The following is a 27,104-nucleotide window of genomic DNA, read 5'->3' as shown; positions in this document are numbered from 1 at the left end:
CAAGGCAGAAGAATTTTTTAGTACAGAACAAAATGGAGTCTCCTATGTCTACTTCTTTCTACACAAACACAGTAACAATCTGATCTCTCTTTCTTTTCCCCACATTTCCCCCTTTTCTATTCGACAAAACCGCCATCGTCATCATGGCCCGTTCTCAATGAGCTGTTGGGTACACCTCCCAGACGGGGTGGTGGCCGGGCAGAGGGGCTCCTCACTTCCCAGACGGGGCGGCCGGGCAGAGGCGCCCCCCACCTCCCAGATGGGGCGGCTGGCCGGGCGGGGGCTGCCCCCACCTCCCGGACGGGGCGGCTGCCGGGCGGAGACGCTCCTCACTTCCCAGACGGGGCGGCTGCTGGGCGGAGGGGCTCCTCACTTCTCAGACGGGGTGGCCGGTCAGAGACCTCACCTCCCAGACGGGGTGCCGGCAGGGCAGAGACGCTCCTCAGTTCCCAGATGGGGTCGCGGCCGGGCAGAGGCGCTCTTCACATCTCAGATGGGGCGGCGGGGCAGAGGCGCTCCCCACATCCCAGACGATGGGCGGCGGGGCAGAGACGCTCCTCGCTTCCTAGATGGGATGACGGCCGGGAAGAGGCGCTCCTCACTTCCCAGACTGGGCGGCCGGGCAGAGGGGCTCCTCACATCCCAGATGATGGGTGGCCAGGCAGAGACGCTCCTCACTTCCTAGACGGGGTGGCGGCCGGGCAGAGGCTGCAATCTTGGCACTTTGGGAGGCCAAGGCAGGCGGCTGGGAAGTGGAGGTTGTAGTGAGCCGAGATCACGCCACTGCATTCCAGCCTGGGCAACATTGAGCACTGAGTGAGTGAGACTCCATCTACAATCCCGGCACTTCGGGAGGCCGAGGCTGGCAGATCACTCATGATCAGGAGCTGGAGACCAGCCCGGCCAACACGGCGAAACCCCGTCTCCACCAAAAAATACGAAAACCAGTCAGGCGTGGTGGTGCGTGCCTGCAATCCCAGGCACTTGGCAGGCTGAGGCAGGAGAATCAGGCAGGGAGGTTACAGTGAGTCGAGATGGCGGCAGTACAGTCTAGCCTGGGCGTGGCATCAGAGGGAGACCGTGCAAAGGGAAGAGGGGGAGGGGGAGGGAGAGGGAAAGGTAAATACATTTTTTTCATAAGTACCTGCCCTACCCTGGGTATTATGTACTAAGGTAGGAATAGGATAGCAAAATAGACATGTTTTCAGGCTACAGGGGAGCTTATGGCTTTGTAGGGGAGGCAGCACTAGTCAAATAATCATACATATACAAAAACGAATGGAAATAAGCTCTTATTAAAGAAGAGTACAGAGGCTGGATGTAGTGGCTCATGCCTGTAATCCCAGCACTTTGGGAGGCCAAGGCGGGCAGATAGCTTGAGCTCAGAAGCCCGAGACCAGCCTGGGCAACATAGGGAGACCTTGTCTCTACTAAAAATAACACGACCGAGGTGGGAGGATCGTTTGAGTCCAAGAGATCAAAGCCACAGTGAGCCATGATCTCACCACTGCACTGCAGAGTGGGTAACAGAGCAAGACCCTGTCTCAGATAGATAGATAGATAGATAGATAGATAGATAGATAGATAGATAGATAGATAGATAGATAGATAGAGAACAGGCTGTTTGCGAGCATATGTAGCAGAAAGGAGAATATGATGGCAGAGGATGGAGGTTGATGGAGGGAAGTCTTTCTTATGGAAGTTACAGTTTGCCATAGGTAAAATCGCTCTGGATCTCTATTCTTAAATGGAATGGGAGTTTAACTGAGTTAATGTCTTAGATGGTGAAATTCGTAAAGAAATAGGTTGAAGGGAATTCAGGGGCTAAAATGAAGCATAGGATTGAAATAGGATATATCCAAAAGAGAAGAGTTTATAGTGCCAAAGAAAAAGGAGTAGAAAAAGCCTCAGATGTGTTCATTCAGATATTGAAATAAAAGTAAAAGAATTCCTTTAATTTATCCATTTAAGAAATATTTATTCAAAATTATTTTGTCAAGGAACAGTGTGAACACGAAGGGTGGAGGGAAGGGGAGGAGGGAGAGAAGGAGAGGCATAAATAAGATGAAGGCTGCACAATACTACGGAACCTATTCTATGGAAAAGATAATAAAGGGACAGCCAATCATATTCAGTGTATAAGGAGTAAGTGCTTAGTAATGGTAATGACCAAGTATACTGGAACTGAGAGCAAGGCAGGGGCTCAGACCAGCCGTGGAAGAACGTTGGGATTCAGCATGAGGGAGGAAGTGCAGACGATTTCTTCTCATAATAGCATGTTTAAGGTTGTTATGCTTAGTACAGATTTGATCACTGGAGAGTACAAAATTCTTTGATAAAACTCAAAGTGAGTATATCATTTTGCAGTATGTTTCTGAAGTATTATGATATGAATCTTTATTTAAAGAAACATTTTTCTAACTTACCTAATTAAGTAATCGATATGAATGCATCATAAAGATCACAAAATACAGTTCTCTAAAGGAAATAGCTTTACTTTTATTCTGACTGCATAAGTGAGGCTATGAATCTAGTTTGTGTACTACCCGGCGTCTTTTTATATTCTTGGAGTGATGGAATCACCTCTATTTCAGGCTTCTGGTAGTACGCTGAAAGTTTTATTCATTTGGTAATGTAGCTAAAAAATTGATTTAGTTTTTAATGTTTTTACATTAAAAAGCATGTTTTTAATCATTCATTTAAAATTGCTAATTTCTTTAATATTTGTTCACACTGCAGTTTATTATTAAAATTCTTCACTTTTTAATTGTTTCCAATTTATGTCGATTTCTACACAGAATATTTATCTTAATGGATAGAACTGTAGAATGCCACCTTAATAAATTAACAAATAGAACTGTGGTTTTAGAATAAAATATTTTTATTTATAAAGATTATCCCAACCACTTATTTAGAAAAGCATTTTGCATATCCTTGGATAGTCTCTTCAAGATAATAATAATGGATCAGGGAGAAAAGAAGTTATAAAACAAAAGGGCCCCTTTTGAGAAAGATTCTCAGAACACAGTTCTGTTTTATTTGCAGGTATTTAGATTTTCCAAGCCATAAACAAACCTCTATCCAAATTATTATTATTTTTGTTTTTTTTTTATTTGAGACAGAGTCTCGCTCTGTCCCCCAGGCTGGAGTGCAATGGCGCAATCTCAGCACGCTGCAACCTCCGCCTCCTGGGATCAAGTGATTCTCCTGCCTCAGCCTCCTGAGTAGCTGGGATTACAGGCATGCACCACCACGCCCAGCTAATTTTTGTGTTTTTAGTAGAGACAGGGTTTCGCCATGTTGGCCAGATTGGTCTCGAATTCCTGACCTCAGGTGATCCACCTGCCTCGGCCTCCCAAAGTGCTAGGATTACAGGTGTGAGCCACCAGGTCCAGCCCCAAATTAATTATTACATGGTTAAAAATTCCTCTAAAACTAAGTAAAATAATTTGGGGGAATTATTTATGTCACTGAACCTGTTCATTATTGTGAATGATTAGGCAAGAACTTCTCAGGGAAGCCTTCCCTTACTCCTTCAGGCAGAGTTAGAGTTACCCACTCTGCTGTGCCCTCTTTTTCACCTTGGTCTTTTTTTTTTCTTGCATGTAACTTACTTGTTTATATGCCTGCAGCATACTGAACGGTGAGCTCTTGGAGGTCAAGGACTCTGTCTTATTTTACATTTTATTCCCAGACACTCACACAGTATGGCACATAGTAGGTACTCAGTAAATGTTGTTTGAATGGAATACAAAAAATTTCTATTACGCTTTGTGAGCAGTAATTAAATGACGTTTCTTGCACTTGGTTAAGTTGCTTAGTCTAGTGGGTGTCAAACCTTAGCATACATCAGAATCATTGGAGGCTCATTAAACCACAGATTATTGGGCCCCAATCCCACAGTGTGTGATGGAGTAGATCTCCAATGTGGCTGAAAAGTTCTTAAACAAAGTTGCCATGTGATGCTGATGCTTCTGGTCTTGGGACCATACTTTGTGAACCATGAGTTATTCAATAATCCACCTCCTACCAACTCACATGAAGGTACTAAGTGTAAGTACTTTTATCTTTCAGGAAAAACTTTAAGTGAAAGAGCTATTAATAGAGCACCCATGAATGGACATTGTCATCTGTGGTAAGTGTATAGGATTTATGCAGTCTTTTAAATTCTAACCTGCCTCTTTATAAATTAAATGGATTTTTCAAAATACTATTGACTTATACGTTTAATCTGTCAGTCACATTCACTGAAAAATATATATAGTAGCACAGTAACTGTTCTTATTCTGTTTATTCACATATTTTTATTATGCATCCTTGAAATATATTTAAGGGAAACTTTTATTGAAAAATTATTGAATGAATCTACCAAGTCTACTGGCTTTGAAGATGATACGTTATAATTAAATCTAGTTCAGTATAACATTTTGCTTGAACACAAATACTAAAATGATAGCATGTTTCTAAATGAAATGTAGAAAAGCACATCAACCATTTCTTATGCATTGATGCATCGTAATATACAAATTCCACAGATCAAGGAAAAGCCATTTATGATATTAAAAGTTCAAACAAAGAGAATTTAATTAGTTAGATTGGTATAGGTAAATATCCTTAGAGCAAAAAATCATTCTTAATTGTGTTGTGTTTGGACCCTTTGTATGTTTATGTAAACATTATTTTATAAATATAAATTATAAATTATAAAACACAATAAGGAATATATTGTTTTTAATTATTATTCTTCCTTTTTCTTGTAGTTGCATTTTTACATTTGTTTTCTTTTTCTCTTGGTTTCTTTTTCTCTCCAGCAATACAGGTGCCCCAAATAGTGGGAAGATACAATAATAAATGTATGACCCTTTCTTCAGCCCTAAGTTTCCAGAAATCCACCCTTCTTTGCGGTTACTTTATTTCCCATCCCTATGATGTAGGGGCACTCTTAGGCAAAATCTCTCTTAAAATGACTCCCTTTCCACAGGTCCACATTTGTCCCACAGAAGACTCATTTTTACCCCACCAAAATCTGAAGTACAAACCATTTCCTCAAAGTAGACCTCTTTTTTCACTCTGCCACCAGCAGGGGGAGCCCCACTCACAAACTCTCACTTAAAATTCCCTGGGGAGGAATCCGGTAACATTTTATTTGTCCGAACTCAAAGGGACACATGCCAAAATATGAATAGACTTTTTGATGCTGCCCTCACATAGCTTTAGATGAGATGCAAGCCTAGCCCCTGCCGTCTGTCATGAGAGGGTGGAAGGCAGAACCCACAGCACCCTAACCCTGTAGAAATCCTCACTCCCAGTCTCTTCCTCCCTCTGGTGAATTATTTGCCTTATCTTACGTAGCCTGAAGAGTGAAGGGCTAAATCTGGCAGAACCTGTGAATAATTTCTTAGTGTGTCGTGGATGGATAGTAGAGAATCTTGCTTTAGGGATTGGAGTACCTAATAGATAAAGTATTGTTTTGTACTCTTGGTGCCTCTGCCAAAATTCTAGGGAAAAAGGTAATTTTTCAGGTAACAATTTGGTACAGACTTAAGATCATTTCCCTAGAACAGAGGGTCTTGGCTATTATTTATATTAGCCAGGTTTACCTAGATAATCTAATTTACATAATAACACTAGTAAATTAACATATATGTTAAAGTACTTCTGTTCTTCTACGTTTAGTAGTAACTGTAATGAATTTGTGGTGATCAAGCCCTACTCTCTCTCTTCATCGCCTTTGATAATGGAGGTATTTGGGAACTGGTTAGCCTAATTAGGATGCAGAAAGAAACCGAAGTCCTACTTTTAACTCTCAACTCCTCCTCCTCCTCCCCTACTCTTCCTGTCTCTTACCTCTCACTCCTCTGTTCCCTCCCCTCCTCTTCCTTCTCTTCTTTCTCTCTTCCTTTCCCATCCTCTGTCCTCTTCCTTCTCTCCCACATGCATCTGTACCCATGAAGAATCACATTAAAAATGTGCATTTGGTGTAAATCGTCAATTTGAGGTTATTTATCAGTGTGGCTTTCCAAATTTTCATAGAGGAGCAATGTTGAATTTGAATTTTCTCTGAGGGCTTCATTAAGTACCTTGAAATGTATCTTGTGAGCATAGATGATGCTGAACTCTGGGTTTCCCAGTCTGTCTTCCGCTAATCTGGTTACATCTCCTTTGTTCATCTTCTTTTACTTTTTGTTGAGAACTAAATGCCTTGTCTTGTTTATAATCATAGCATTTAACCCCAGTATTAAATCTTATCAAAACACAGAGTAGTGATTCAATTGTGTTTCACCTAATTTCTTATTCAGTATCAGTTTTGAATTAAAAAAATAAAATTAATCAGTTGATTAAGATTTGAGAAATTTAAATGTCAATTTAATCTTAATTCTTATACTATATCCCACTGAATGCAAAAGTCCTCCTTAAATTAAATAGTAGATGTTTGAGGGGATGAAAAAAGAAATTTCAACTTTGACTTGAGAAGCAATGGGTGAAATTTAGGTGGCCTGATTTTATAATTAATTATAATAAAATGTTGAAATCTTATTCTGCTGGACTCTCTTTAATTATGTTAAAACTGAATTAAGACTGAATTTATTAGTATGATAATAAGACATATTCTCATTCATTCAGCATGAATGACAAACTATAGCCTGCAGATGAATTTGACTGCCTGTTTTTGTAAATAAAGTTTTATTGGATCACAGCCACACACAGGCATTTTTGCACAGCAGCAGAGTAGTTGCAAAAGACTGGCCCCAAAGTCTAAAATGTTTACTATCTGGCCCTACTGCAAGAGTTTGCAGACCCATTGTTTACAGTATTATATGGTAGTTTACAAACCTTCAGTTTGAAACAAAAGATGTAATCTTTAAGAATAAATTTCAAAAAGGGTTAGTATGATTTGGGAATGATTGAAAAATACAGATCATTCTAATGACTTAGTTTTATCTCTGTCTTTTCTAAAATGAAATGACTTTGTAACTTTAAGGCTGTATATGCTTTCTATAAGATTCAGTTGTTTTTGTTCTACTGACAAAAAATATTTAATACTCCTGGAATCAAGAGAATGAGAATAAAGTGACCAATGGATTTGCAGTTTGTTGGCCAAATAAGCCAGACCTTAATTATAAGTAATGTCTTACATATTGGTTGTGCTCTACCCTTTGCAAATTATATCCACATGTCTTAGAACATGTGATTCACAGAGCAGCTTGTTTTCACTTTATAGATGGGGTAAGCAAGGTACTGTGTGTATGTGTGCATGCACGCATGAATGTGTGTGTTGATTAGTAATCAGAGCAATACAACAAGTGGAAAAACAGAAACTAGAACCCAGTTTTGTATTCTTATATGCCTAGTCATTTTTCTGTTAACAGTATGCTGCCTCTGCTTTTTCATAGTATAAACAGCATTGGTGCTGAATGAGTAATACTGCAGGGAAATTAATGGAGTTGTTTTAGTAGTTGTTGAAACAGGATGATAGTCAGTGATTAAGGATATATTCACTATCAATGCAAAGAAAAATACAGTGTTCTTGTCAAAACGTATGTAGTTAGAATGACCTCTAGATGGAGGTAATATACCATGTTGTGGATTAACTTTTTTCAGAATTTCCATCAGCCTGAGTATTTGAGAAAAAAAAATAAAATTATGTATTTTAAATGAACAGTATTAAAAAATCAGATACACACACAAACATAGGTAGAATTGATTGAAAGAAAAGAAGTAATGACCCTTTGGGAGAAAGTGACCAGGTACCTTTGAATTTATGATACATAAAATTATAGATAATATTTTAAACTTTAAAGAAGCAGATTCCAAAAAAATAAGAAAAATGTAACTCTAGGGGCAGATTATTTAAAAGGGAAAATGTACATATTTCATATAATGGTATTTATAAATCATGGGGTTTTTTTCCCTTGACTCAGAGTAACTTGGAGAGAATATGTTGAGAGAGCAAAATAAAAGCCTAGAGATATCCATAAGTAGTTCTGATTTGCAGAAAATAGCAGAAGATAGATTCTACCACTATAGACCAGTGAACATAGCATCTATGCTTTTCATTCCAGCACAGTTAGATGGGTTGTTTTGTGCATCTCTAGATAAGTGTGTATGCTGAAAGAGAACCAAGACAGATTTTTCTAAAAAGGTGAAATGATCTGTTATTTATTTATTTATTTATTTTGCTAGTAGAGTAGGGAAATCAGTATACCTGGATTGAAGTAAAGCACTGAGGCAAGTTCACTCATAACATTTTTTGGACAAGATGTAGAAATGTGGTCAAGCTTTGAGTCAGCTAACCCATGCTGACTCAATGGTTTGAGGCTCAGTTATGCAACAGATCACTGTCAATCTGGGGGTGATTCTAGGGCCAGGTCTGTATCTGGGTCCCCAGTGTGTTCAGCAATTTTGTTGATGGGTGAAGATATACAAAGTATGCTTGTAAAAGTTACAGAGAACACAAAATTAGAAGTAACAGGGTATATGATGGATGACAACAGTAACTCAAAAGATTTTAACATGTTGAAAAAGATACCTAACAAGTTATGAATTAATAGAAATAAATATGAAAGGAAGGATGGAGAGAAAGATGTCAAAAATGACTAAGGATAATAGGGAAATATGATAGATATTTGAATAAAATATAGATTTTAGTTAATAGTGTATTAATATTGGTTCATTGTGACAATTTTGTATCAATATTGTATATCAATATTGGTACAGTTTTGACAAATGTACTGTAGTAATGTAAGATGTTAACAATAGGGAAAACTAGGTGTGGCATGTAAGGGAATTGTCTGTACTATGAGAATTTTTTTGTAAATTCAAAGCTGTTCTAAAAGTATATTTAAATAGAAAGTGGCCTAAAGTTTTAAGTCCAAATAATTTGGAAAATGATAATGCCCATGACAAAAATAGAGAGTTTGGGGAGGTAGTCATATTGAATTTGGAAAGATTAGAATTGTTCCCCAAACTGGAACTCGTTGAGAGGAATCATTGAACAGAATGGCAGAGGCCATTTCAAAATAACATGGTGAGTAGATAATTTGAATAGGCCTACTTCTATTGAAGAAATGGAATAAATAATTTATAATTTTCCAAAACAGAAAGCATCAGGACCAGACGGGGTCATTGGTAAATTCTACCAAATATTTAAGGAGAAAATTATACCAATTACATAAGATAGAAGTAGAGGGTACACTTCCTAACTCATTGTTTGAGTGTAGCATTACCCTAATACCAACATCAGACACTGGAAGGAAACTGTAGTAGACCAGTATCTCTCATGAACATAGAAGCAAAAATCTTCAATAAAATATTAGCAGATTGAATCTGACAATGTGTGAAAAGAATTATATAACCAAGTGAGATTTATTCCTGGTATGCAAGACCAGTTCAACATTTGAAAATCAATTACTATAATCCACCACATTAACACACCAAAGCAGAAAAAAATTACATGATTAACAGACACAGAAAAAGCATTTGACAAAATCTAACACTGATTGATAGTGCAAAGAAAGAAACTCTCAGCAAACTAGCAAACTCTCAGCAAACTTTATCAAGTTGAGGAAAATTTTATCAATTTTTCTCAACTTGATAAAGAACATTTACAGGAAACATACAGCTAACATTATACTTAATGGTGAGAAACTTGCTTTCCCACCATTGAGAAACTAAGATCAGGAGCAAGGTAAGGATGTTCCCTCTTACCACGGCTTTTCAACATTATACTGAAAGTTCTAGCTAATGCCATATAACAAGAAAAGAAAATAAAAGGTATGCAGATTGGGAGGGAAGAAATAAAATTGTTTGCAAAGACAATGATATGATTGTCTTTGTAAAAAATCTAAAAAAAAAAATCTCTTGGGATTAAGCAATTATAGCCAGGTTGCTAGATACAAGGTTAAGGTACAAAAGTCAATCAGTTTCCTCTATACCAGCAATGAAGAAGTGGAGTTTGAAATTAAAAACATAATACTATTTACATTAGCACCAAAAATATTGAAATATATAGATGAAAATGAACAAAGTATGTACAAGATCTCTATGAGAAACGCTTAACAAATATTCAACAGGCGAATGAATAAAACTATGGTATATCCATTCAATGAAATATTACTCAGGGCTAAACAGAAATGAGCTATCAAGGCCATGAAAAGACGTGGAGGAACCTTAAATACATATTACTAAGTAAAAGAAGGCAATCTGAAAAGGCAATATACTATATGGTTCCAACTATATGACATCCTGGGAAAGACCAAACTATGGAGACAGTAAAAGGATCAGTGGTTGCCAGGGGTTGCGGGGAGGGCGGGATGAATAAGCAGAACACAGAGGATTTTTATAGGAAGTAAAACTTTTATGTAACATATTACAACAGTATACACATGTCATTATACATTTGTCAAAACCCATAGAATATTAAACACCAAGTACAAACCATATTGTAAACTACGGACTTTGGATGATACTGATGTGTCAGTGTAGTTTCATCAGTTTTAACAAATGTACCAATGTGAAGTGGGATGTTAATAGTGGGGGAAGTTGGCCAGGCACAGTGGCTCTTGCCTGTAATTCCAGCGCTTTGGGAGGTCGAGGTGGGCAGATCACCTGAGGTCAGGGGTTCGAGACCAGCCTGGCCAACATGGTGAAATCCCATCTCTACTAAAAATACAAAAATTAGCCAGGCATGGTGGCACGTGCCTGTAGTCCCAGCTACTCAGGAAGCTGAAGCATGAGAATCGCTTGAACCTGGGAGGCAGAGGTTGCAGTGAGCCAAGATTGCACCACTGCACTCCAGACTGGGCGATAGAGCATGTCTTCATCTCTAAATAAATAAATAATAGTGGGGGCTATAATGTAGGGGCTAGGATAGGAGATATATGGGAATCCCCCATACTTTCTGCTCAGTTTTGCTGTGAACCTAAAAGTGCTCCAAAACATAGTTTATTAATTTTTTAAATAAAAGAACATAGGCCTGAGGCAACAATAACAGTTTTTATAAAGCAGTTTGAGAGTCACTTTCTGTTAATCTGCTTTTCTTGAATTTGAAATCTCTGGAAAGATTTATTGTGGATCTAGAGAGGTACATGAAATTCAGTCTGATTTTAGAACTCGTGAGTAGTAGTGTATCCTATTCTAGTTAAGTTCTGAGGTTGTTTTTAATAGGTTGATATGGTCCTCCTCCTTGCTTTTACTATAGCAGATTCTGTTGATTATACAGAAACTGAAAACAGAGATCAAAAAGGTCATAACTGAAAAGTGGCCATTTTATTGGTTGTCCATATGTGATATGAATTAAGTTATCGTTTGTGTCTAGGAATGGTCTTACTGTTCCAAATTAAAATTGTTCACTGTTTTTTTGTACTTGGAAGTTATGGATATTCATAGAAATGGCTGAGATAAATAACATCCAAAGTTACATTTTTCATCTTAGTTACTATGACAATGCAAGTAAAAATTAACACCTACTCGAAATATTTAAGTAAATGGATATTTTACCTTAGACAAAAACACTCTGAAATACTTCAAAGATTTTTGTACAGGTAGAAACACTCTGAATGTGAAAAGCAACATATCTTCAATTTTTCCAGTAAATAAGCAAATTGCTGAACAAATATTGCATGCAACTTAAAGTCAAATATTTGTGTAAATTTTTGTATTCTCAGTGGAAACAAATAAATGACCCATGGGATGCACTATTCTAGCAGTGAAGTGTTTCCAGGAAGGGTTGAAGGAGAAGGGGAAATTTTTTGAAAAAGCATACTCTAAAATTACCTTTGAGTTTGTTTTAATCGTGGTATTTATTTGCATATTTATTGATATTAAAGGAGCTCATGAAATTGTAAGTTTTTAAAAGAGGGAATGAATTTTTTAAGTTGACTTTAACAGTATTTTTAATGTTATAAATCTGTTGACAATATTTTTTCTAATTTAATGCTTAATGTGATTAGCCTTTTTCTGAGAGTTTCTTCATGACTTTAATATTGATGATGATGATAGTGGCAGGTAACATTTATTGAAAGTCCTTATGTCCTGGGCACTGTTCTAATCACACTACCTGTTTTGGCTTATTTTACCCTCACAATATACATGTAAATATTGTTAGTATCCCCAGTTATAGATGAGAAAACTGGCCTCATGTTAATGTCAAGTATTTATTATTGTTAGGGCCCTTATATTTATATGAATACTCTTGTTAAATATGAATGAATGCTTTAGAGTTTCTTTTAATGTTATGTTTTGGTGGCATTTTGTTAAAAATTTACACAATGGCCACTGTTTTTGTCTGTTTTTGTCCTTTTCAGGTATGCAGTTTTGTGTGGCTATGTATCTGAGTTTGAGGGTTTACAAAACAAAATCAACTATGGGCACCTCTTCAAGGTATTTCTTTTTTTTTTCATATTTCTTTTCAGATCCAGACTTATGGAAGGGTATTTATTAATAATAAAAATGTTTTAATGTAGCCATATGTTCCATCAACAGGTATAAACCAGATTATTCAACAGATTAAGCTCTGGGAATTTGCTTTTTTGTTTAAACGTTAGAAAATGAAATTATACTCTTTAAATAGTACTGTGACAAAAAGAATTAAATTACTTGGGTGATTAAAGATTATTATTAGTTGGCCGGCACAGTGGCTCACGCCTGTAATCCCAGCACTTTGGGAGGCCAAGGTGGGTGGATCATGAGGTCAGGAGATTGAGACCATCCTGGCGAACACTGTGAAGCCCCATCTCTACTAAAAATACACACAAAAAAAATTAGTGGTGGCGGGCGCCTATAGTCCCAGCTACTCAGGAGGCTGAGGCAGGAGAATGGCATGAACCTGGGGGGCGGAGCTTGCAGTGAGCCACGGTCACGCCACTGCACTCCAGCCTGGGTGACAGAGTGAGACTCTGTCTCAAAAAAAAAAAAAAAAAGAAAAAAAGATTATTATTAGTCCAGATTCTGAAAGAAGTCACGGAGTAGATGAGTATCACTTTTTCAAATATTAAGAATTAGCCGGCCGGGTGTGGTGGCTCACACCTGTAATCGCAGCACTTTGGGAGGCTGAGGCGGGCAGATTGCTTGAGGCCAGGAGTTCGAGACCAGCCTGGCCAACATGGTGAAACCCCATCTCTACTAAAAATACAAAAATTAGCCAGGCATGGTGGCAGGCCTGTAATCCCAGCTACTTGGGAGGCTGAAGCAGGAGAATCGCTTGAACCAGGGAGGTAGAGGTTGCAGTGAGCCATGATCATGCCACTGCACTCCAGCCTGGACAATAGAATGAGACTCCATCTCAAAAAAAAAAAAGGCCTTTTGGTCATAAGCTCAATAACATCCTAAGTGTGACCAGCACTAAGTAGTTAACAATCTCTGCATATTGATTTGGTGGAGGAAAAGTAGGATCCAATGTAGGATTTAAGTTTGCCATGATAGACAAATAAAGTAAGTAATACACACACACACAAAATGTATTATTTGCATCCATAGCTCAATACATAACCCCTCAACATCAATAATTACAGAGATGAATAAACGGTTCTTCCCTATTTTCCAGCTCCCCTATAACCATTTGATAATGCCAAAGGAATAGGTTTCTCCCCCCATCTAACTCTGCTATTTTTTCTGCCATTATCCCCTATTCCACGTCATTTGATATTTGTAAGCTCACCTCAGAATCAGTAACTATTCACTAGTCAAGTCATGGGTAGGCAAACATATGACTTTGGTGTTTTCAATTTTTATAACAGTATTTTGGCTTTAAATTACACATAGCTTTATTAAATCCTAGTCACAGTTCTGGTTCTGGTTGTAAGCAATCATTTTTGGTAATTTAGTTATTGATAAGATTTCATTGTATTAATGATAGGGATGGGGAGGACTGAGACAATATTTTAAAACCACTTTTGAGTTACTAGGCTTTGGTGTAGTTCCAGTCAATAATATCTGAAACTTGGGAGATGATTTTCCTTTGGATGCTTCTTTCAGGAACATCTAGATATAGCAATCAAACTTTTACCAGAGGAACCCTTTCTATATTACCTCAAAGGGAGATACTGCTATACTGTAAGTTGAATGCCTTTCTTTATAAACTTTATTTGAATATACTATGATTATAGGATAAATTTTCAATGACTTATTGTTTTATTTTTACCCAGTGCCTACTTTAGGGAGAATTATAATAGCAATAAAATTTTATTTTAATGTATAATATATATGTTAAAATTGTATCTGAATTTATAATTTATACATTATAATTTTAAAAGCTATAATCTATGTATTTTATAATTTATAAACTTGTAATTTATATATATTTGTATGTTATATGCCACATTTTATATATATGTGATCTTTTTCTTTCCTGCTTTTTCATTTCTTTTTGCAGTAGTCACATTCCCTCCCTTTGTGGCTGTCTCAGTTTGGGATCAACCATCCACACACACCCTGTGTCTAGGTACACTATTCACGGTTCTGTGAGAGGGCTTTTTTTCATCCAGTAGTGTATACTGAGCACAAATTATGTGCTAACTGGCCAGGGATGAATAAAACACTCCTTGCTTGTAAGGAACTTAATTTGGAAGGGATACGCGACATATATAGCTCAAATAAAAGCAGCTGGTCCGTGTCTTAAATGACACTATTAGTTTATAGAAAATTACAGAATGTGAAAATGTATCTTAAGAATATGTGAAAAAAATTATCGTGAAAGGACAATGCCATTTTTGAATGATAAAATTGGGGTAGGCAAAGAGATAACTTCTTCATTGCAGCTGAAAGAGAATTAGAGGTGAAGAAGGAAGTTTGCTTTTATTGAACACCTACTCTATGCCAAATATGCATTCTGTCCTTTATATTTCTTGCTGCATTTCATCCTTAAAACAGTGCTGTGAAGCAGTTATTATTATACCAGTTTTAAAGATTAAAAATCTGAGTCTTCATGATGTTAAGAACCTTCCCAAAGTCCCATTTAACTAGTCAATGAAAGAGGCAGCATTGAAATTCACATTTAATTCCAAAATTTATGCTCTTTATATTGTGTTACGTACGAAGAAAACTTACATTTTGTTAAGGAAAAAGGAGTAAAGGTATATCATCTGTTTTTCTCTTTTTTTCCTGGTTGTAAGATGGCAAAGTCAAATAATAGAATGATTACAACACTCAAATTTTTATAACCTACTTAATGTTGTAAAATACACAATGATGCCTTCATTCTCTGAAATATTGCAACGTTGAGTACACTGTTAATTTGCTAAGTTTGTATTACCTCCCAACAACTCACATGTTTTACTTACTGTTTATTTTCTGTTGATCCCAAGTTATCTGAAAGTTCTTCAAGGAAAGTGCACATTTTATACTTCTTGGTAATTTTTTTTCAGCATCTAGCTCAGTTTTTTGGCACTTAAAATAAGCTGCTTCTACAAGTATTTGTTTCTTAAATGATTGATTCACTAAAACTAGAGAAAAAGTAGAAAAAAAACAAAGAATAAAAAGCAGTAGTAATAATGGCTAACGTGTACTTGGCTCTTGTAAGCGTTTTATGTGACTGTAAACATATATTGTAGCTCACTCACTTTTTCAAAAACCCTATAAGGTTAATAAGGTTAATAATTTGCCCAGGATCACTCAGCTAATAAGCAGGAGAACAGGATTCAAACACAAGCAGTTTGTTTGTTTTTTTTTTTCTTTTCTTTTCTTTGACCAAGTCTCGCTCTTGTCACCCAGGCTGGAGTGCAGTGGCATGATCTCGGCTCACTGCAGCCTCCACCTTCTGGGTTCAAGTGATTCTCTTGACTCAGCCTCCCGAGTAGCTGGGATTACATGCGTGTGCCACCACGATCGGCTATTTTTTTATTTTATTTTTATTTTTAGTAGAGATGGAGTTTCGCCATGTTGGCCAGGCTGGTCTCACACTCCTGGCCTCAAATGATCCACCTGCCTCGGCCTCCCAAAGTGCTGGGATTACAGGCATGAACCACCACACCTGGCCCAGGCAGTTTACTTCTAAAATCTTTGCTCTTAACTAGTAAGCTCTACTGCCTATAAATTATAAGTATAGATAATGAATATGAATTGTGGAAGAGGAAGTCGGAACTCTTTCCACCAGGGGGATTCAGCTTCCGCCAAGGTAATAAAGCAAGTATGAGCAAATGTGTAAAGAATGTTTCCAGCATATGCAGACTAGAGAACTCAAAATTTTCTGGCCACACAATATCTTAAGGTGTGTGTTAGTTTGAAGTGTGTATGTCTGTTTCTAATCAGGTCAATGGAAGAACCTACAGAAAAAAAAATAATAATAATAAGGGGAACAGCCAAAGGCCAGTAACAAAGCAAGAATACCAGTTCTAAGTACTGCTAAGCCAGCCTTGAAACCACCTGATAGTCGGAGGCATTTACCAAGGCTGGTAACCTAAAGCTTAGTCTGTAGACCTTTGTTGGGATTGGGGGACTACAGACCTGAGCAGAGCAGAGAGCAGCTTGAAGACTGCCACAATATATCTAGGACTCAAAAAGTACAATGCCTGGTGGGGGGTGGGGGGGAGATGAACTTAAATAAAATTTATTCAGCACAAGCTTATAGCAGTGAAAATTCATTTTCAGCCTTAACAATTGGCAAGATAGAGTTGAAAGGAGGAAATGCTCCTAAGATTTAAAAGCCATTTACCCAACCTCACAAGTGTCTGGAGCTTCAATGTACATTACCTGTCTAGACTTAAAAACTCAAGAAAGAAATTTTAATTCAAAATGGACTCTGATCTTCATGCCATAGAGAAATGGCAAAGGCACATGCTAATCCTCTGTAGAGGAAGGTACCTTTAGATAGGCTTTGTCAAACTTTCACAGAAAGTGCCCCAACAGTGATGAGTTCACAGTCAAAAATTATAGACTATACAAGGAAACAAGCCAACAGTAATGACAGTCAGCAGAAAACAAAACAAAAAACCAGCAGTGGACCTAAAAAGACTTCAGATTTTGGAAATGTGGGATACAGAATATTAAATATGTAGCTATAATGTGTTTTTTAAAATAAGAGGAATTGGCATCAGATAGATGAGCAGCATGAGCAAAATTCAGTGCTGCTTTCTGAAAATAAACTGTTATGGCCATGTAACAGGACAAGCTAGAAATTTCAGAAGGACTTAACAGAGCTTTTCTCTTCCTCCATGATGTCAGGCAGTCTTTATAACATTACCTATGCTAATTACAGCATGTTGTCCAACACCAATTATAGCCATAAAATTAAATTGAAAAGATGAAAACTAGAAGTGTTTCCACATATGTTTGACTGTTTTCCAGATCACATTTCAATTACTTAACAAAAGAAAGTCTGTGAGTGGTAAGCAAGCATATGAAAAGATACTGATCATCAGTAGTCATTAGAAAAATGCAAATTAAAACCACAGAGAAAGACCGCTATATATTCACTTTTTAAAAGGGCTAAAATTTAAAAGATGACAATACCAAGTACCAGCGAGGATATAGAGCAATTGAAACTCATATGTTTCAATGGGAATATGTGAATAATAAATATATTATCAATTCCTAAGTATTCACCAAGAGAAATAAAAATATATGCTCACACAAAGACTAGCATATGAATTTTTATAGCAGCCTTAGCAGCATAAGAACATGCATGACTCTTCAAAGCATTATGCCGAGAAAACTCACAGAAGACTACCTAATTGCATTGATATGAAACTCTAGAAAAGGCAAATTATAGTCAGATCAGTATTTGTGTAGGGCTAGGAGCAGGTTAAGGAGATTGACAGCAAAGGGGTATGAGAGGACTTTTTAGGATGATGAAAATGTACTATATATTGGTTGTGGCAGTTACAGGATTGTATGCATTTGTCAAAACTCGCTGAACTGTACACTTCTAATGGAGGAAATTTTATTTTATATAGATTATACCTCAGTAAAGCTAATTTAAAAAATACCTAGTGACCGAGAAACATAGAAAGTAAACATGTGGAAAAGTTATATCAAATAGTAACCAAATAAATAATAATCAAGCTAAAACATATATATGGTTTCAGGCATCTGTTGGGGGTCCTGGAATATACCCCATGAAGAAGAGGGGATGACTACTACTACTACTACTACTAATACTACTACTACTAATACTAATACTACTACTACTACACACACACACTCATAAATTTTAAGGCAAAAGTATATCTAGAGATAAAGAGGGTAACTATATAGTAAGTTTAATTCACAAGGAAAGTGTTTATAAACTAGTGTGCTTCTAATAACAGCCTCAGAACTATAAAATAAAAATTGACCAAATTATAAGGATAAATGTACAGATCAACCATATACTGGTATTTTCACCCACCCCTTTTAGTAATTAATGGAACAAGAAAACAAAAAAGTATTAGTTTGTAAAACATTGGAGCCTCACATTTAATAAGCTTGATCTAATAAATATGAAGCCATGTGGCTAACCATTGGAGAATAGACATCTTTTCAAGCATATGCAGAATGTGTGCTAAAATGGACCATATATGAGGCTGTGAAACAAGTCTGAATACATTTCAAAGAACTGATGTCATGCAGTTTTTCTGATCATAATGCAATTAAACTAAAAATTTAAAAAACAAAATTATAGAAATGATAATGAAAACCCCAAGTAGATGCCATTTTATTCCTACTCTTTTTATAAAAATTGTAAAATCTCAGTATGAGGTGTTTCAAGGATATGTATGGAGCAGCGGGAATTATTACATTGCTGTGGAAACATAAATCAGCATGACTGCCTTGGGAACCATTGAGTAGTATGTTTTAAATTTGACTGTTTGCCTGCCATGTGATCGTGCCTACCCTACAGAGACTCACAAATGTGCTCCACTGTTGAAATGATGAAATATTTCAGTTATTTAAATGACTGAACTTCAGTCATACTCATTATCCTGGATGAAATCTTAGAATCATACCATTAAGTGAAAAAGCAAGTCATATAAGGAAATAAGCAATATATTATTTTTTACAAAGTTCAAAGCGAAGCAAAAATAAGCATACCAATAAGAAAAATTATGTCAAAAAATAAGGAAATAATTTTTTAATTAGAGGATAATGGACTGGGCAAGGTGGCTTATGCCTGTAATCCTAGCACTTTGAGAGTCTGAGGCGGGAGGATCTCTTGAGCCCAGGAGTTCAGGACCAGCCTGGACAATATAGGAACACCCTGTCTCTACAAAAAATTTACAAAATTAATTGAGCATGTGATGCACACCTGTAGTTCCAACTATTCAGGAGTCTGAAGTGGGAGGATTGTTGAGCCCAGGAGGTCGAGGCTGCAGTGAGCCATGATCGTGCCGCTGTGCGGTATGATCCAGCCTGAGCAACAAGGGGAGACATTGCCAAAAAAAAAAAAAAAAAGAGGATATTGGCTACCAAGGAATCTAGGTGATGGGACTGAGAAGGAAGATAATTTATGGGGTTGGACAAGCATCAACTGGGTCAATACCCTTTTAAGTGTTCATTTTTGAGCCAGTTTAATCTTTTAGAATGAACATCTAATATTTATATTTGGGGAAAGAGGAAAACTTTTTAGAAGAAAGCAAAAAAATCAGTGGTAATATGAAATTTAGTTTTGGTGGTTATTGATTTTTTAAAAAATCTTCGGGATTGTAAATATGTATAGTGGGTCCCCATTCCCTGCTCCTTCTGGCTTGAGGATCCCTATTCTATTTACATATCTGAGATGCTACCTCTGGGTCAGGAGACCAGTTGGCAGCATGGAGTAGGCAGGAGGAGAGCAAAGGTGGAGTCTTGTAGCCCCTGTGTGCTGTACGAAGAGATACACCGTAGTCACCTCAGAATCCAGAATCAGATGAACAAACGGGATCAGCATTATTTCCCACCCCACCCCTTTTTCCTCTGATTTGACACAAATTTTCTTATCCAGAGTATTTCAAGTTGGTTTTGAAACCAGTGCTTCTGGACCCCATGGTTCCTTAGAATTGTGAAAAAGGAAGGTAAAATATTAACATGAATACCATGAGGGTGGTATCTCTAATATATATTATTTATGGATATATATTTTCATTTGTATATGTTATATCTATACACACACACGTATATACACATAACACACACACGTCTAACTGGGGAGAGATAATCCATTCAAAAGGTGAACAACTTTCTAAGAGTGATGTTGTTGTGTATTTGCAGGTCTCAAAACTGAGCTGGATTGAGAAAAAAATGGCTGCTACTCTGTTTGGAAAAATACCATCTTCAACTGTACAAGAAGCTTTACACAATTTCCTTAAGGTACATTTTGTGTATCCATTATTTTAGTGTCAGACTGATTACCATCTGCACCAATCCCTGCTGCCGTTGTCAAGGAAATCTTTTCTGCATGTGGAGCCTCAGTTTGAATCCTAGTTTTGGCATGTTCTGTTTTAAGCCCTTCATAATGCAAGTTATTAATATGTTTTAAGTCTAAACTCCTTAGAACAGCTAGTTATGCCCTAGGTTCTAGGAATTACAAACTACTTTTTAAAAATAACCCAGCAGCCTAAATGAAGATTTAGGTTTGACAGCTCTTACTGCTAAGTCCAAGAACAGCTCTCTGAGTCACTTGAGCATGTGCAGAAACAGTCACACCCTGATGGTTAAACTTAGTCCCAGTACTCCTGATTAGCCTAACATAGAACCAGTTTAATCTTAAGGAAATAAAAGTGCTAAAGGAAGAGTTATTTTAAAAGCTAACTCCTAAAGTTGCAGACATTTCTCTGGAAGATTCTTGGGGTATCAGACCAAATCAGTATTCTCAATCCTGTCTTAAAATGTATAATCGCTGTACTATACAACTCTAAGCAGTAATATATGTGTGTGTGAGCTCACATGTAAATGTATAATATAGCCACCCATATAATCAACTTCCTGTGGGTGTAATAATCCCTTTACCTTTCTCTGGAACCAGTTTCAAAATTTTATAGTTACTAAATGTGTTTTCCTTCCCAACCTACCTACTTCAAGTTTACAAAAATACAGACAAGGCTGCATGCAGTGGCTCACCTCTGTAATCCCAACACTTTGGAAGGCCGAGGTAGGAGGATTGCTTGAGGCCAGGAGTTTGAGACCAGCCTGGGCAACATAGCAACATGCCATCTCTACAAAAAAGTAAAAAAATTTGCTGGGCATGGTGGCATAACAACAGTCCCAGCTACTCAGGAGACTGAGGCAGGAGAATCACTTGAGCCCAGTAGTTCAAGGCTGCAGTGAGCCATGATCACACCACTGCACTCCAGCCTGACCAAAAGAGCATGACCTTATCTCAAAAATAATAATAATAAATGTCTTGTACATGCTAATATTTGTGCTGTATTTCAGGGAGCAATTTTGTAGAACTGAGAGGGAATTTGTAGATCATGTAGTCTAGGTTTCTTCTCACTTTCTATCTCTCACCCCCAATGGCCAGTGGCTGCCTCAAGTGAAAAAATAAGTGTCCTGAAATCAAGCACAAGCCCAGCAGAAAAGAGTTCAAAAAATAAAAAAGAAACGGGCTGTACATTTCTTATTTTTTATGTAATGTGATCCCTTTTTTTGTTTTATAAAAAGGGAGTCAATACCTCAGGAACTTAATTTGTTGCATTTCACACAATGACAATCAAATATTTGATTTAAATATAAGTGAAGGCTAAGACTGTATCACTCCCATTTCTTCACCCTTTTCCTACCACTGAAAATTAGTTGCCTCATTTTAAATTGTATAAGAATGTAGATTATGATCTATTTAAGATAAAATATTTATATAAAAGATGCCACATTAACTAGCAAAAATGTTATCTGTACTCAAAACTCATTTCCTCATAATATCAAAGTTATAATTGAGGAGCAGGTTTTCAGAACACTGTAGAAAAGTTCTTGAGTTGCTAATGTGCCTGAAATAATACACAGATGAAATCAAAAGTGGTAAGTAGCACAATAATGCTGAGGTAAAGAATGCAAATTTCGGAACCAGACTACCTGGTTAAATCTCAGCTCTACCACTTACCAGCTGATTAACACTAGGCAAATTGCTTAACCTCTCTCTCAATTTCATCAGTAACATGGAGATACTAGTACTTACCTCATAGTGGTGTTGTAAGGATTATCTACATTCTTACAAGTAAATTGCTTAGAGTGTGCCTAGCACCCAGTAAGTCCTCAGCAAAAACTCACAGATTTTTAATTTCATTAAAATTTAAACACCTCAGCAAACCATCTTGGGGAGCCCTGCATTAGGTCATTACTTAGACTTTAGTCTCAAAATGCCTTCCATGTTGTTTGTCAAAGAAAAGAGAGGAGGCATCAGGAATGCTTCTTGCCATATTTACTAGAACAGCTGAGAGGACTGAGGGGTCTGGAGTGCTGAGGCTAACTAAGGCTGTGGTGGAACTAAGAAATCTGGGAAGTGGAGGAGATGAAAGGGGAACAGCACAGACCCTGGCTCCCACACCCAGGAGAGTCTGCAACCCCCGGGTCCTACAACACAGGAGGCCGTGTTGTTGGTACCCAGACTGCCCCGAATCCACCCCTCCAAAGAGCGTTCACAGGGGCCAGGAATGTTTCTCTAGAGCCATCCAGCTGGATCCCGTAGAGGTTGAGAACACTAAGTTTAGAGTTGACAAGTGAAGTTGAGACCTGAGCCTTTCCTGTCTGAATGACCTGGACACACATTTCCTTAGTTCTCCCACTCTCAAATTCTTCATCTGTGAAATGGCCATAATAATACCTACTTTGTACAGTTTTTGTGAAGGTTACAGAAAATAATATATTTTATATTCTTAGCCCAGGGTCTAACATGTTAAATGTTCTAACTAAAAATCAATGTTAGCTACTATTGTTTTGCTATTATAGCAGGGGAAAATTGGTCGTCCACAGCCTCAAAGCATCTAGGGAGGTGGTTTAGACACCTGTAGGAGTCATCTGTGAATCCCCTGGGGAAATTCTTTCAAACTATAGCATGCTTCCCACCTCATCCAAAATTCTGGCATGATTCCCTAGGGCAGTGGTTCTCAACCTTGGCTGTGCATTGCAGTCATCTGAGGCACCTTACAAAATGGCAGCCCAGGCCATGACCCAGACTCATTGTTTCAGAACCTCTGGGTATCTTGAAGTATAGTTTATAAGCAATAAATTGTACCCATTTTAAGTGTACAGTTCAGTGAAGTTTGACAAACTTATATACCTATGTAACCACCACTGTAACCACCACCATTTCAAGATAGCATTTTCATCATCCTAGAGAGTTACCTTTGCCTCTTTGCTGTCAATTTCCCCCATCTCCTGCCCCAAGTAACCACTGATCTGCTTTCTATCACTATAAATTAGTTTTGCCCATTCTAAAATTTAATATAAATGGAATCATACAACATGTACTTTTGTGTATATCTGGCTTTTACTCAGCATACTGTTTTGAGATTCATTCATTTGATTGAGTGTATCAGCAGCTCCTTTTCATTGCTAAGTAATATTCCATTATATGGATATACCATGATTTGTTTATGTGTTAACTTACTGATAGACATTTGAGTTGTTTCTGGTTTGATGCTATTTTGAATAAAGCTTCTGTGAACATTCAAATGCAAGTTTGGTATTGACATATTTTATTTCTCTTGGATAAGCACCTAGGGGTGGAATTGTTGCATCATATGGTATGTGCTTTTAAATGTTGATCAGTGTTTTTAAAGATCATAAAACTATTGATTCCAATGGCAGCTGCTGGCATGGCTGGAAACCACTGGATCAGAGGATGGGTGTGTGTAGTAAATGACAGGTGTGGCAATGTTGGGAGACAGGCTACCCTGATTGCACTTATTGTTTGCAGTCATATGATCCCTGAGTCTGTACTAGTGGCTTCCCCAGCTGCAGAACTCTTGGCTGTGTCCTGATATGGTATAAGGCTGCTGCTTGAGCTTATAAGATGTTTTAAAGAAGAGCTAATTTATTCAACAGTGTTTATTAAGCACATAACTAGTGCCAAACATGGCATCAAATACTGGGAACACAGAAATGACCAACAAAGTTCCTACCTTCAGGGAACTTGGATAGCCAAGACAAATTAAATATGTATAATATTCTTTGCCAGGTGTTATGATAAAGAGTGTTCTAAGGGCCTTTCTAGAAACTGCCTCATCATTGGAACATTACATTGAAACATTAGCATTTGAGTAATGCTACCCTCCTTGTAATTCATCCAAGTCCTTTTGTGAAAGGTCAGAATCTGTTTTACCTTAGGAATTCAGTGTTGTTAGTTGCCTGTCTGTGTTCTGTTGGGCTTCAGATTTTTAAACCATGAGAACAAAAAGAGATGTTCTGATTTATAATCACTTTAGTTAACTAAACATAGGTGTTAAGCTATATATGCAGAATTAGAATGCCAGCATTAAAGAAATAAGCTGTTTACATGCATACATTGGGGCAAGTTATCCCCAATATGGGATTCGGACAGAGCTGAGGCATCTACCAGGCATAGAAGAAGGTATAATTGAATAAAGTTCAGTCTTAAGTCCCTCTTATTAGAATGGCTCAAGAAATGCACTTACCAAACTAGAAGACTTGAAATGGAAATGATTAGACAAGAGAGAAACAGGAGAACCAGAATCCATGGATAAGAGAGAAGAAGCAGGAAAACCAGAATCCATTGATTAAGAGAGAAGAAGCAGAAGAACCAGAATCCATGGATGTCACTGTAGGATGGTCAAGGCTCTGGCTTGATTGAAATTGACAACTTCCTTTAATTTGTTGGTAGCTTTGCTGTCTCTCCAGCAGGTTTCATTCCACGCCCAGACACTGTTAACCTACCTGGTCTTAAAGATTTATACCGAGTCTGGCTCCCTACCCTAGTAGGAGATTTTTGTCCTCCTTCTTCTAGAACCCTTATCTTTTGGATTCTGTACAGAATAAAATGTCTTTTACAAGGGATGTGCCCTTATAAGGTGTTGGACCACTTCTTAGCACCCTGATTTGGATTTATCTTCATTAGTATCTATCTTTAAAAATATATATATTATTTTGACTCAGCAATTCAACTTCTGGGAATCTCCCTTACAGGCATAAACACACATGTACACAAGCATATGGGAAAAAGTATGTTAATTGGTTATTAGTAGTAATAATGAAAACGGAGAATAAATCAAGATGTCCAATGGAGAATGCTTCCTTTCATTATGATTCATGCAGAATATGAAATACACCTATTAAAAATGATGAAGTATATCTATCTAACATGAAAATGTGTTTGTAATATGGGAAGAAAAGTCTGGGGCCAATATGTAGATTTTCTATCAATGTGCACATTTATTCAGTTTTATGTATTTGTGTTTTTCTAGCTTTACTGAGGTAAATTGACAAGAATTATATATCTGTAAATTATATATATGTAAAATGGTTCCATTTTGTTTTGTTTTCAAAAGCCAAATATCTGTTTTTTTATTTGCCTATACTTGGCAAAGAGTCTGGTAGGATACATGTCAAACGGCTGATAGTGGTTACCTCTGGGGCATGAGCCTGAAGTTGAGAATAAAACTGGGAAGGAGAAACTTTCACTTTTTAATTTTGGAAATGTCTGAATTGTTCATATCTTGTGAAACAAGGATATTTTTGTAAATTTTTAAAAGTATCCTCTTCTCTTGTGTTCTACCCCCCTCTAGGGTGGAGACTCCAGGTTGTAAGCTTGCTTGCCTGGGCCTTCAAAACAGCAAAAGCTGACTCTGAAGCAAGACTGACTTAGGTTCTAAGAAGAGCTGTCTAGTGACAATACCATACCTGAAAGAATTCTTATTTCCCAGAGATAAAGGAACTAGTACATAAAAGATCAGTAGATAGGAGAAAAGTACCTTTATAATACCTACTCATGTCTACTGCCTGAACTGGATGTTTCAAGGATCTGTCTTTCCTTTAAAAGTCCATGATTTGATGGACTTCAGATATTATTTAACTCCTGTGGAATATGTTGAAATCACAAGAAATCAAATATTAATCTAGTGGAAGATGCTTGCCATGGGGTACCAGTCATGCTCTACTCTTATTTTCTAAATAGATAGTGAGGCTGGGAGTGGTGGCTCATGCCTGTAATCCCAGCACTTTGGGAGGTCGAGGAGGGTGGATCACCTGAGGTCAGGAGTTTGAGACAAGCCTGGACAATATGGTGAAATCCCATCTCTATTAAAAATACAAAAATTAGCCAGGCATGGTGGCAGGTACCTGTAATCCCAGCTACTCTGGAGGCCGAGGCAGGAGAATCGCCTGAACCTGGGAGGCGGAGGTTGCAGTGAGCCGAGATCGCGCCACTGCACTCCAGCCTGGGCAACAGAGCAAGACCTGATAGATAGATAGATAGATAGATAGATAGATAGATAGATAGATAGATAGATAGATAGATAGATAGGCAGACAGACAGACAGACAGACAAATATATAGGACTTGTCCTAGGAATATCACCAGTTGTTTTTGTTCTTGAAAAGGATAGAGAAAGAAGACTGAGGAAAATGATTATGTAAAGAAATCTGAAAACCATAAAGTATCTCATTGCTTTGTAAGCTTTATGACCATGGTAATCAATTTTATTTTAATGGCTAAATGCAAAGGCTATGTTTCCACCCAAAAGATACTTAAACTGATCAAGTGATTCAATGTGAAACAACCAACCTAAATTCTTAGGGCAGTTTGGTTCATAATATTTGATTTATTTAAATATATTCTCTTCACTTGTGGTTACTGTTTTTTTAATATTGCCCTGTTATTCTCTCATGTTTTTCTCTCAAATCAGGCTGAAGAACTATGCCCTGGTTATTCTAATCCCAATTACATGTACTTAGCAAAGGTAATGAAGACCACTGTTCTGCTTTAAGATCACTTTGAACCTATCACATAAAAACGGATTATGTTTAATAGTGGTTATTTCTCATTTCCAGTGTTATACTGATCTTGAGGAAAACCAGAATGCTTTGAAGTTCTGTAATTTGGCATTATTGCTTCCTACTGTTACCAAAGAGGTAAGTCCAGAAAGTGACAGTGAGTGCTGTTGTCTTGTTAGTACTATTCGAGCTCAAAATAGGAATAACTCGCTTAGATACATTTGTAGTTTTCTCTATTCAATTTTATGTATTTATTTTTATTCTACCTTT

The 27,104-nt window shown here is 37.3% G+C and overlaps 1 protein-coding gene across 2 annotated transcripts in view; it reads left to right on the top strand.

Annotated features, from left to right (window-relative positions):
- The window catches only part of RMDN2 (regulator of microtubule dynamics 2), an 89,877-nt gene that overhangs the window by 49,600 nt on the left and 13,173 nt on the right, over positions 1–27,104 (top strand). For both annotated transcript variants that reach the window (XM_003817642.8, XM_055108048.2), the window contains exons 5-10: positions 4,075–4,135; positions 12,306–12,381; positions 13,975–14,052; positions 20,161–20,259; positions 26,747–26,800; positions 26,892–26,972. In XM_003817642.8, coding sequence (XP_003817690.3) covers positions 4,075–4,135; positions 12,306–12,381; positions 13,975–14,052; positions 20,161–20,259; positions 26,747–26,800; positions 26,892–26,972 — 449 coding nt within the window. The remainder of the gene's footprint in view (positions 1–4,074; positions 4,136–12,305; positions 12,382–13,974; positions 14,053–20,160; positions 20,260–26,746; positions 26,801–26,891; positions 26,973–27,104) is intronic.

Source organism: Pan paniscus, chromosome 12, assembly GCF_029289425.2.
Source record: "Pan paniscus chromosome 12, NHGRI_mPanPan1-v2.0_pri, whole genome shotgun sequence".
Taxonomy (NCBI): Eukaryota; Metazoa; Chordata; class Mammalia; order Primates; family Hominidae; genus Pan; species Pan paniscus.
Note: the sequence above shows the minus strand (reverse complement) of the source record. Positions and strands in the feature narration are given on the sequence as shown.